The sequence below is a fragment of the Sinohyriopsis cumingii genome, unplaced genomic scaffold, assembly GCF_028554795.1.
Source record: "Sinohyriopsis cumingii isolate HCF-2022 unplaced genomic scaffold, ASM2855479v2 utg002887l, whole genome shotgun sequence".
In the NCBI taxonomy this organism is placed as follows: Eukaryota; Metazoa; Mollusca; class Bivalvia; order Unionida; family Unionidae; genus Sinohyriopsis; species Sinohyriopsis cumingii.
In genome coordinates this window covers 402,011-415,182 of record NW_028316330.1, presented here as the reverse complement: position 1 = coordinate 415,182, position 13,172 = coordinate 402,011, and the positions used below count along the sequence as shown (strand labels likewise).

General features: G+C 35.1%; 1 protein-coding gene across 3 annotated transcripts in view; it reads left to right on the top strand.

The window, feature by feature from the left end:
• Nucleotides 1–1,442: 1,442 nt before the first annotated feature.
• Nucleotides 1,443–13,172, top strand: part of LOC149769997 (hormonally up-regulated neu tumor-associated kinase homolog A-like) — a 50,328-nt gene continuing 38,598 nt past the window's right edge. Inside the window, exons 1-6 of one of the 3 annotated variants that reach the window (XM_089949571.1) lie at nucleotides 1,443–2,217; nucleotides 2,703–2,905; nucleotides 3,563–3,652; nucleotides 3,997–4,049; nucleotides 8,228–8,354; nucleotides 12,219–12,343. In XM_089949571.1, the coding sequence (XP_089805697.1) occupies nucleotides 2,068–2,217; nucleotides 2,703–2,905; nucleotides 3,563–3,652; nucleotides 3,997–4,049; nucleotides 8,228–8,354; nucleotides 12,219–12,343 (748 nt within the window). In that variant the 5' untranslated portion in view covers nucleotides 1,443–2,067. The remainder of the gene's footprint in view (nucleotides 2,218–2,702; nucleotides 2,906–3,562; nucleotides 3,653–3,996; nucleotides 4,050–8,227; nucleotides 8,355–12,218; nucleotides 12,344–13,172) is intronic. The other 2 variants (XM_089949573.1, XM_089949572.1) reach the window with 2 other exon arrangements.

Genomic DNA, 13,172 nt, shown 5'->3' with positions numbered 1-13,172 from the left:
TCAACTAAATTTATTCCAATTAATGAGTTAATTCATATTGATGATTAAAATCGCAATTGAACTCTTCATTGACTGGTAGCTTTCTCTACGAAATAAATTAAAATGTAGAGAAAAGCTCCTCATTTGCTCATAAATTTGTCTGCTGACTTTCTAAGACGGATTCGAACTTGTTTATTCACAAAATTATTTTTTCTTAATGCAAATAGTTCTTTATTCACCATTAGCAAGCCTATACAGAGAAAAAGTAAAATGAATCTGTATCGTTCTTTTCGTCGTGGATATGGTTCTATTTAGAAAAAAATATTGTAATATCGAGAAAGGGATTTAAGAAATATAGAAATTCGCCATAACAGAGTACACTAAATGCAACTCTTTAGAACACCATGATGCAGTGCTACAACAAATTTCATCTTTTTTCGGACATCGTTCTTATTTTTCTTCTTCTTTGTTAGTTTTCTTCTGCTTTGTTTATTTCATCATCATCGTCATCATCGTCGTCGCCGTCGTCATCATCATCATCATCATCATCATCATCATCATCTCGGAAATTAAACCTTTCACTTGAGACAGTATACTAAGTTTTAAAACGAACCATGTCAATTAGAATGTGAATTGTTTCCAATGTCATTATTTTAGTCCGCTGATGATTTCTCTTTTAAGTAGTTTTTACTGCCTCTCTCTTCCTTTCTATTTACTCTTCTTTATCTGCTTTTTATTTTGTGATATTTATTTTTTACTCATTCAAATGTTCTACTCGCCATACGCTTGCATTATTGAGTGGTGATAAACTTTTAAGTTTTTATAAGATTCACATATTATTTCATGTCAATATGATGTGTAGGATAGACTAACAAGTCACAGTTTCTTATATTTCAAGTAACCCTTTTGCTGTTTAGACGATATCAAAGAAGGGAATTCCGAATTTATGAACTCAACTTACACTAACAAAATAACTGATCTTTATTTAATCATTCACGTCGAATTTTTTGTTCTTGTAGAGAGATAAAGCGATCCACGATAAGTGATACTTTTGCAGATCAAAGACACATCTGACTGTTGGGAACACTTGATACGTTGATAGTGATGCACCATCAGAACAGATTAATTGAAAGACTACTCTTATTGTTATCTCTGTTCTTTTTAAAGCGATGTTGTAGTCAATACCTAATACAAATGTATGTCCCTAAATATATAAAACCTTTTTTTGAGATTTAATAAATCTGACACTTAAGTTTAATCGATTTTGGAATACTTCCTCCCCTCGCTAGCATGTTTATTAGATTCCGTGAGTTCGACTATTTAGCTTGACAGCAAAATAGGAGGTTACTTAATTGCTTTATAGATAAAAGACCGACCGTGGATAGGTTTTAAATTTTCACGTCACCTTTTCCACTCTGTTGAATACGAATGACACTTAAGACGACAAGCAAATTCCTTTCTAGCACAACTTGAGGTTATGCCAATTTACCTAACAAGTTTGTTCTGGTCGTCGAATACAGTAGGCTACTTTTGAAGGACTGAAACGTGAACTAACATTTTAAGACGGCTCTTCACTTTACAGAAGACACACGGGCATGGCTTTTAAGGATGCATGTGGAGAATATGATAGCAAATACTGGTTAACTCCGGGCCATATTGTATTCAACTTGACATGAATATTTGAGCGATAACCTGTCGTTATCAAAGCGTCCATATAAAACATGGAGAGGGCCTGAGAGAGCCATTTTAGGGGCATATAATACGTATTGATAAAAACAATTGCACACAATATGATTTATAGATCCATCGAACCGCACGAACGCGTTGGTTTGATTTTTCAGAAATCTGTGGTGGTAGTAAACAACGTCATTAGTGTTACATACCTAGATTACAGTGTCTGATCGATTTACTATGGAGTACTTCAACCAGAGTTGCAGTTCTTTCAAGTACATTTGTTTCTTATTCTCCCTGATGTGAAGATAGCATCGTTATATTCGAGGGATGAGAAGAGAACAGTCACAACAATGATATCGACAGCAGTTAATAAAAAGGATCTGAGTGGGGCTTTAGAGCTCAAAAAATTCCAGTATGTCATCTGCTTTTGAGCAAATTTTTCAGGAGAGTTTCGTTCCCCTGGATTCCCGTAAGCGAGTTGGAGATTACGTTTTGGGAAGTATCATTGGTGAAGGATCCTTTTCCACGGTCCGACTAGGAAGGAATGTCAGTACAGGAGAACAGGTGAGAACTAAAGTCGGAAAACAACTTTATTTATCTTACTATTTAAATGCACAAGAAAAGGTGAGAAATCAAGTCTTAGTAATCTGTAATGACTAACCTATTGACTTTATAATAATATATCGCATCGCTTGAGACCTGGGCTTAATCCTACTTACACTGCATGTCAAAAGCAATCAATAAACACAGATGTATTCCATAGCACGTAGGTTCATGGTGTTGGTAAAAGTTTTGCTCGTTCATATCATTTATGACTTTTATCTTTGTAAAGTAAAATTTTTATATGTTAAAATCATTTATCTTTCTTGGTTTTATTGTATTTTTATATGTCTGTAAGATAGTGCAAACTTGGATCTGCTAAAAATGATGAAGAAGAAGATGATGATGATGTTGATGTTGATGATAATGATGATGATAATTCTAATGACACTACTACTACTACTAATAATAATAATAATAATAATAATAATAAACGAAATCGTCTGCAGACGGCGATCAAAATCATTCCCAAGAAGACGGCATTGAAGAAGCAGAGCGCCAGGCGGCGATTTGAAAGAGAGACTCAAGCCCTGAGGATAGTACAACACAGCAATATCGTCAGGCTTCTGGACGTCATGGAAACCGATGGAAACTACTACATAGTTCTAGAGCTGATGGAGGGAGAAAATTTTAATTCATATTTGAACAGGAAGTATGTATGTATGTATGTATGTATGTATGTATGTATGATGCAGTCAGTTTGATAGCTATGCTAAAGTCCCTTTCTATTACGAGCGTAAGACAGTGATCATCATGAGCTAAGTCTGGATGTTGGCAGATAGGTATGATTGTTGGAATTATACAGAAAATGTAAATAGTTCAAACAGCGATGACAAAATTGCACCTTGTCATTTTCCAAGTTTTCAGTTTCCTATTGTTTTGAACTACAAACTGATAAGAATACAAAATTAACTCTGGTATACAGTTTAACTGATTGGAACACAAAGTTAAATATGGTATTCAGCTACAGATTAACTGATAATAACACAAAGTTAACTGTGGTATACAGCTTAACTGTTTGAAACACAAAGTTAACTGTGGGATACAATTAAACTGATTAGAACACCGAATTAACTGTGGTATACAATTTAATTGATTGGAACACCGAATTGAATGTGGTAAACAGTGTAACGGATTAGAACACAGAATGAACTGTCATTTACATAATTTAACTGATTAGAACAAACAATTAACTATGCCATACAATTTAAGCACAAAAGCCTAATTCAAATGACAATGTTTATAGGTAAATGTCGGGACTATATAGATTTTGACGGACTTTTTAAATACAAAACTTATCACACTGCAGGGGTCCACTGGAGGAGAGAGAAGCACGTGCATTCATGAGGCAGATGGCCGATATAGTTCATCACATGCATAGCGTGGGAGTTGTTCACAGGTATTGTTTATTTTTTATCTTGAGAAATTAAAAGACTGATAGCGATGCCAAGCCTGAAACGAATAATCAAGCCTAAATTGAGCTTAATCGAAATGTTTCGAATGAAATAAGTTTATTTCGCTGGTGTTCGGTTGATTCGGTAATTTTATTTCCATTCATTTTCTCTCACCTAATATTTGCGGTTGAAACTCATTTTGTATTATTTCATTGAAATATGTGTATTATTTTGTTAATGAATGCTAATTATATCATGTCCATTTCTCCTTTCTAATCTTACGGGTTTCTTTCATGGTGGAAAAAGAAACTGGGTGTTCTCTTACATCATCGTTTATGTTTTCTTTCAGGGATCTAAAACCAGATAATTTTATATTGACGTGCGGTACGATCAAGCTAGTAGGTAAGAAACTTACACAGTAGTACTAGTAGTAGGGGTAGATGTAGTAAAATAAATTCACCAGAATACGATTCAAGCGAAAGTGTTGGAAAACTCCGCGAATGATAACATATAAACACACATTAGGAAAGCAAAACATTGTATTGTCCTAGCCGGAGTCAGACAAAGCTTTCAATACAAACTTTGAATATACATTTGTGTGTATACTTGGGAAATTCTTGCCACAATATGATATAATTATTTGTATAGGATCCAGGAAAGCAAGAAAGAATCGATGTCTTCATTGCTTTAAAAAGAATTATTTTTGAAGTATAACTGTGCGAGAGTAATATTACTATACTTCGTGTGTATATATCCCACATGCCTGCATATTATTGTATTATGATTTATGTATATAATCCGAATCAAATGCTGATGCTAATTCACACACACACACACACACACACACACACTGGTATTCCGACTGGCAATAAAACAGCGTCTACGTGAATTTTAGCATTTTGTTGACATGCGCTGACGATAAGTGCAAGATAATGGGATACTTGAAAAGCAATATTTGATAAAGGATAGTTGATTTCGGCGAGTATATTGCTATTTAAATGGAGAAACAATCCACAATTGTGAGATATTCACTTTGTAAGGCATCGATTTTCTCTTAACGCAATGGCCCACATATAGGGTATCATAATGGAGATATAGAAAATACGGTGTTTCAAAATGACGGACGTTGGTGACCATAAGACTAATTTGGGTACTGGTCGTGTTCTACGCATTAAATGGCTAGACAGAGCCAAACCGACCGTTTTGACGTATCACAATGATATAATCCAGAATGTCTTTGAATGAATTCATAATATCCTAAGGTAGTGTTTTAGTCCAAATAGTCAATGAACAGGAATTAATAATTTTGTTTACCACATAATTATATATACATTTTACTTTGCCTAAGGCTCAATCAAATGATCAGGATGTGGGTCACATGATCGCTTCAAGAACATTCTAAATTTGCAAAGAAAACTTGACCTTGAATTCGAATATCAGTAAAGAACTAATTTATAATTTACAAACATGACAAAAAACTGGTATACACCAAAATCTGTCTTCGGTCAAAGGTCAAACACACACTATTAATTAAATACACAGAATAAAGCAGTGCGATAGACGTGATGATAACGATCTCCTATTAAGTTTGGATTCTGTCTGGAACTTAAGTTTCATGAGTAAAATCACTTTGGCCTAATGATGTCAAGAATGAAGCAAAATTACAGAACCATTAAATTAACGTTGCATGCATTTGATTTACCCAAAATCTAATGTTTGAAAAATCAAATTAAAAATGTTTAATATCTATCTCTGTCAGTGCATAACGAACTAAAAATATGGCTCTTCTTTTCATTTTCAAGCTATGTTTGGTCATACCATATAAGTAATTAAAGACTTTTAATTTGAAGATAAGTTCATTAAAGTTTTAAAAGCTTCCAACTCGAATAGTATTATTCACTATCAAGTGTGTCTTTAAGAGCATCGTATGCTGTTTGTTTGTTCGTGACGGGTTTACAATCTGACGAACAAGTTTCTTCCATACTTCCTTGTTATTTGATATGGTATAAACATGGCTTAATTAACTATTATATATATATTTACTGTTCTGTAAGATGAAATATAGGTGTAAGGTCACACTCTAAATATGCCCTCGCTACCAAAGTAACTTGTCCCGGACTCGGCAACCACCAAATTACAGGTATGTCTATTAATGAATTATTTGCTGTGCAATGCTAAACGGAACGTTTCACTTCGATACCGGTAAATACACGAGCACGGTAGTTAGTCTACAGGTACGCTGTCGATAAGACAGGTATTTGAGACTTAACCCACGGCTTTTCTCTACCTTTTATCAACCAATATTGACTTATTGACAGCCGTATTTATTATGGGTGGACTCGTTAGTGACAGAAGTCACTCTGTAAAAAAAAAGGCCAAAGCACATAGGAACTAAAAGAGAAGAACCAATTTGAATGCCACAGAAAAGAAAACTGAGCCATCGTGCTTTGTTGTTGTAATAGGGTTTAACGCCATTATTCAGCACAAGATAGGCTATACATGGCGGCCAGTATTAATGGTGGAGGAAGAACACGGGAAAACCCCGGAAAGAACCACCGACCCACGAGAAGCTACCGGCAAGCTTTCTCACATATCCACATTGGCCGAGCCTGAGACTCGAACCTATGCAGACAGAGGTGAGATGGCAGTGATCCTTGACGGAGAGCTATTTAGACCACTCGGTCACTCGGGGCCCCTGAGCCATCGTGCGCAGGAGTCGCTGCATTATCCGATATATAATCGGTTTAACTAAATAAGAACGTTGTTATACTAGTTTCTATTGATTTGACCGCTATATACTCTGGCAATCAGATGGTTAAGTTAAGGGCGCGTGGAAGGTTTATCCTTTGTGTAGTCTTGATGATTTAATTTTCATTAGTGAGGATTTATCTCGATCTTGTGATATATTTGAATGAAACCGATTATTCGTGGGAAAGTAGTTTCAATGAAGGAAACATGTCAATATTTAAAATAATAATTTTTCTCCTTTGCAACTGTAAGCATCAAGAATCATTAAGCGCATAATTAAGATCGAAAGCTAAACTTTTATTCATTAAAAATCTACTGTGAAACAATTTCGAATGAGATACATAAACAATAAAGACCGAGACTGTATTAGATAAGATCACATACACGCACAAACACACACACGCTTATATATATATATATATATATATATATATATATATATATATATATATATATATATATATATATATATATATATATATATATATGTGTGTGTGTGTGTGTGTGTGTGTGTGTGTGTGTGTGTGTGTTCACGCATCCCCAACATTAGTAGGGAAACGTGTGTGTGTGTTCTTACACATGTAGAAGAGGGGTGCAAGTTATTGTCAGAAAGAAAGTGAATGAAAACACAGGGGGTTTTTTTTGTATTATTAACTCGTTTTATGAGACTGTAAAATTAAATGTGTGTACATCAGTCTGCTCTTTCCGACATCGACAGAGTCGAAAGGAAGATATAGAGTGAAAAGACAGAATTCCCTCTGGCAGTTGTGCAATTATTACAAAGTCAAAGTATATGGGTGCATAATTAAAACAAAGACAAACGTTGTGTTTGATGCTGGCCACTTTCGTGACTTTGTATTGAACATAAATGATACTAGTGAACCAACAATTTGCTATGTATTTACAGCATAAGATAACTATTTCTACAAAGTCTACTGAGTAAACGTGTAAAGAAATTTAACAATGAGACATAGCGTATAATACAGAAAATTGTTAAGGCTGCAACCGCCATAAACAGAAATCCAGCAGAGTTTGATGCATATACACTTTTACTACGATCTTCATTTATACGGTGTTCGTATAGGTAAATACTCTGATTTTGAGGTAATTTATGTAGAGAAAATCACAGACTCTATATAATAGATGACTGTCATGAGCAGCATTTCATGTACTAAAATCACTCTTGAAATGCCTTTGGACAAAATCACAACACAGTCCTGTTTTATCACAATGTATGATGTTTTTCTTTAAAAATGTCCGCAAGAATCTCACCAGTCTCGAAGGGGGTCTTTTTCTAGTTGATTAGGGGGAACATTCGAATGGGTCTATTTCTGGTTGAATATGGGTACCGACGAAGGGGATCTTTTTCTAGTTGATTAGGGTGTACATTCGAATATGTCTATTTCTGGTTGAATATGGATACCGACGAAGGGGATCGATCTTTTCTAGTTGGGAGGTTGTAAACACATTCTCATCCTCATCCGCAAACTTAAAAACCAACGCCTGATACGTCAAGGTTCAGACATCGGCTAATCTAACTTCAGAAGTTCAAGTTCAGACGAAGTTAGACCACTAGCTTATTTGCATAACCTCCAGGACAGGTGTGTGCATACCTTCATGGAAACTAATGGGTAATCGAAAGTACATGTCTGAGTCAGTGAGTCAGTAGTCATGTAAACTGCTTTCTAACCATATTTTGACCCTTAGCGCTGCGACTGTAATGACATCAGTACTGTAACGATCATCACTGTGCTAATTGCTTGATCTCTGTCCAGATGTCTCGTATTGTATTTATCGCGAAGTTACAGGAAACATGTATTCTTTTATTTCAGATTTCGGTTTGAGTGGCTTTTTGAAGGAAGGTTCCACTCTGTCCACCCAGTGTGGCTCCCCGACATATACAGCCCCTGAGATATTCGCCCTCCGACCGTATACACATGCTGTCGACATGTGGAGTCTGTAAGTCCATGATGAGTCTTGTGGTAGCACATCATAAATCACACCAATGAAATACGTATGGCAACAGGTTCTGTATGGCAACTGCTGAATGTTATGCATATTTAATTTGCATTGTAGGTTTCTTTATTCATTGTATGATATAGATAATTGTATTTTGTATTTGGTCTTGTCCAAAATCAAGTTCACTGTGCTCCTGACGAGAGACGCTGATAATGTTTTATTTTGGTAAATAATATTTTTCTAAGAGTGTGGGTTAAACATTAGGATCATTATCTTGGTCCGAGTTAAGTAAATTATATTTACCATGTTGTTTATTATAATTTTAGTAGCCGAATCTTCCAGAATGGAATTTTCCATTAAGCAGTAATTTTATTTAGAAAATTCTAATTGTGACCCCGGTCAAGTAGAGGGCTTCATAATCTTGTTTACCTGAGAAATTACTCGTTCGTGCTGTTATAAAATGCTGAAGCAGAATCAGTCTTACTGTTGTATTTATTATCTTGATTTGGGATAATATTATTATTTTTTTCAAATTATTATTCTCTGGAATTACAAAATGTTCAATAATATTCTTGGGAAAAAAAAACATTAATTTGAAATTATAGTGAATTTAAACAAGGATATATTGGGTTATATTAGTGTGAGTCATCAAACGACTGTTGGCACATCATCACTGTTCAGGCCACTGTTGCATTAGTACATTCGAGACTACAGGCATATCACCAATTCAGCGTTGGATCTTATTTGGAATAACACTAGAAATAATTAGAATTGTATTATTTAAGACTGGTAATGTAACATTTGGACTATTTGGGATTTACTTCGCATTACTGTAACTTCTTTTTAAATTTTCGCGTTGTATTCTAGGGAAATAAATTATTTGCTGAATGTACAAAACGTAATGAGTTTCGCTCTTTTCTTTTACTTTGTTTAAGACCATAGAGTCGTAATAGTACAGACCATCTGCAATTTTATTTTGTTATTGGAAATGGTTGTATCTTTGTATTTTTATGGAATTCTCGTCAGGATGTTGACCAGTAATCAACTGCATCTGATTTTAACTGTTTTTCACTGAAAGGAAAGTCAGATGTTACTGGATTCTGTTAATATTTCCGATTAGTTGAGTCTTTGCTTCAACGTGCTATCATTAATATTTTATCAATAGGTACATTCGCTGTATCAATTGGTACTTTAGTTGTATCAATTGGTACTTTAGTTGTATCAATTGGTACTTTAGTTGTATCAATGTGTACCTGAGCTGTAGCAAAAAGTACCTTGGTTGTATCAATAAGCACCTTAGTTGTATCAAAAAGTACCTAAGCTATATCAATAAATACCTTAGCTGTATCAATAATTACCTTGTTTGTATCATTAGGTACATTAGCTGTATTGATAAGTACCTTAGTTGTATCAATAAGTACCTTAGCTGTATCAATAAGTACCTTGTTTGTATCATTAGGTACATTAGTTGTATTGATAAGTACCTTAGTTGTATCAATAAGTACCTTAGTTGAAAGACCAGAACCAGTAGATGACAATGCTATAAGTCATTGTAACTACGGCCTGCTAAGTGGATTTCAGCCATCTTCAGCCAGCATCCCAGCACACTGCTCACTGCTAACCTAACCAGCACATTGTTTGCTTTCACCGCAATATAAGAGGGCCGTGACTGTAAAAAGAAATCTTTTTTTTAGGATATAATGATAGTGACTGTACAAAACCGTTTATCCAGGCACACTTATATATGATAGTGACTGCAAAAATCCGTTTATCTATTCATAACTATATACTAGCATGGATAGCGACTGTACAAGGTCGTCTGTCTAGCGCATAAGGTGCTATGCGAGTGATAACCTGCATGTTTGCGCTTAACACTCTGTTCTAATTTACATTTCTAATATCGAAGTGATAAAGGGTGTGTCATTTTTGCCCACAAAGCATTGCCAGAAGCATAACTAATTAGCATGAGAACTTTCAAAGAAAGAACTTTTCATTGAGATTGTTATTCTATGATTACAATATCAACATCTGCTACTACATTCTTTAGTGAATTCGGTTAATACTTAATACTCCTTTCTTACACAATTTAAGTAATGGGTGGTGAGAAAAACTGGAATTATCTGACAAAATAATGTGAGATTTAGTTGCATTTTTTGCACTATATAACTCAAAATTCGTCGTTATTGCACTATATCAGTCAAAGGTTATCCTTATTACACTATATCCAAGTCAAAATTAGCCCGTATTGCACCATATCCCGGTCAAAATTAATCCTTGTTGCAGTATATCACAAAGATAATCCTTATTGCAATATATACCGGTCAAACTTAATCCTTATTGCACTATATCCCAGTCAAAATTAGTCATTAGTGCACTATATCACAAAGTTAGTCCTTATTGCACAATATCACAAAGTTAGTCCTTATTGCACAATATCACAAAGTTAGTCCTTATTGCACAATATCACAAAGTTAGTCCTTATTGCACTATATCCCAGTCAAACTTAGTCCTTATTGCACTATATCCCATTCAAAATTAATCCTTATTGCACTATATCTCAGTTTATTCCTTATTGCACTATATCCCAGTCAAAGTTAGTCCTTATTGCACTATATCCCAGTCAAAACTAGTCCTTATTGCACTATATTGCAGTCAATATTGACCCTTATTCCACTACAGTACATGTATATCCCAGTCAAAACTAGTCCTTATTGCATTATATTCTAGTCAAAGTTAGTCCTTATTGCACTATATCCCAGTAAAAAGTAGTCCTTGTTGCACATATCCCAAACAAAATTAATCTTTATTCCACTATATTCCAGTCAAAATTAGTCCTTATTCCACTGTATCCAAAGTTAGTCCTGATTGCACTATATCCCAGTAAAAGTTAGTCCAAATAAAAGACAATTAAACATCCAAGCATTGATGAATGACTCTGAAGTCTATAAAACGCAAGAAAACCACTACTAGAAGCATGGGAAAACTAGAATAAAAATAAGAATTACATGAAACTCGTGTCTAGCGAAACACAAACTGACCATCACTTTTGACTTGTGTACTGACAAATCATGTGACCCATATTTCATCTCGCGGGATATCTTGGGGTCCAAAGGGTTCAATGAAATAAGAGACAGAGGATTGATAACTTCAATAATTGGCTTACTAGACTATGTAATTATGTTATGGCCATTGTCACAACCCCTCCACATTATTAGGGCATTTACATTTTGAATGACTTACGATCCCCCAGTTATTAATGCCGACAGCCTGAATACATGAACAACTCAAGGTACAAATTTTAACAAGTTAATCAGTATTAATAATAAATAAAACTATTCAAGTAATTTATGGATATATAAATCTTCCAATTACACTTCACTCATAAATTGATACATTAATTGGCCTGTTAACAAATGCCTTTCTTTATTTCATCAAAGGAGAGTTAACGTCCTAATTGTGAGAGTCTCCTTTTAGTGAGTAGTCTCTTTTTACTCATCTGTATTCGTTTCTCTCTTCTTCTTCTACTCTCCCTTCTTCTTCCTTCTGCACTCTTCCTGTGCCGCTTCTTGTACTATTTCTCCTTCTCCTGCACCCTTCCTGTACTACTCATCCCTTCCGCACCCCTTCTGTACCAGTTCTCATCACCTTCCCTCTCTTGAGAGTTTAGTGCGGTCTCTTACGTGCACCCTGGGAGATTCCTGAAGAAAATATAAGGGACGTACATCCTATTATCATTATACACATCCTCGTAATCTATCACTCTCTCACGGACTTCTCATCACACAAATGGCGAAAACTTTACCAAATAATCTTATACCATTCCTCATATATCAATATCTTCCAGCATAACACTGTGTATTTCAGAGGAATGATTCTGCATATGATGCTGTGTAATACATTGCCGTTCTCACCTGAAGAGAGGAAGAGCCATCGACGCATCTACAACAGAATACTCCGTGGACTGGAACTGCCAAGATACGTATCTCCTAGTAGGTACCCGATTATTATAGACGGCACTTTGACAATACTAATCATCGATACAACTTTTGTTTCCATAAAAATAGTTAACCCGCTTCCTCTGAAAATACGAATTTATATTAGGATAACTGCTTGAAACGCATTTGGCAGAAAGTGAATTTAAGGAACTGGAACAGTATTAGTACAGCAGGATACAATAATCTAAATAAGAAACGAGATGACAATCGAAGTCTTACTAGGACTAAATGGTAAGCAAACGCTTGTGACGTGTAAACGAATATTTACAACTTTGGTAACGAACATTCCCTTTGCTGTTCGTACTCTGTTTTTACTCATATGATGGTATCGGCGCCGGATAAATCTTCTCTAACCCTGGCGTTTGCATATGCGAAGAAGATAAAAACAAGGATTTCCCTTTCTCGTCTTTAACATAGCTAGAGTCGTGGAAAGCCTTCTTCAGTCACTTCACCTGTAGCTTATTTATTACAATAATTACTTCACGATTATCTTCTTGATTTACTGTTATGCTGACACCTCTTAGCCCCATCCCATCATGACATGCTGGTTAGGACTTAGAAGTGACACTGTGTTTCCGAAATAGAAAATAATTTTTTCCGCCCTGGTCCTCCCATTATAAGTATTTTGTGTTTTGAAAACTAAAGTTAAGTTTAAATTTTGAATAAAGTTTAGAAGGGTTGCTTTGATTTCTGTTCTGTCATATTCTTGAGTTACATTATCCCAATAACTGCTCTAGCAGGGTAAGTACTCGCTTCCCTCTGTCGGGCTATAGTGGGTCTGGTTTCATGTATTCTTGCCTCTGCATTTAGATTGTAGAACATG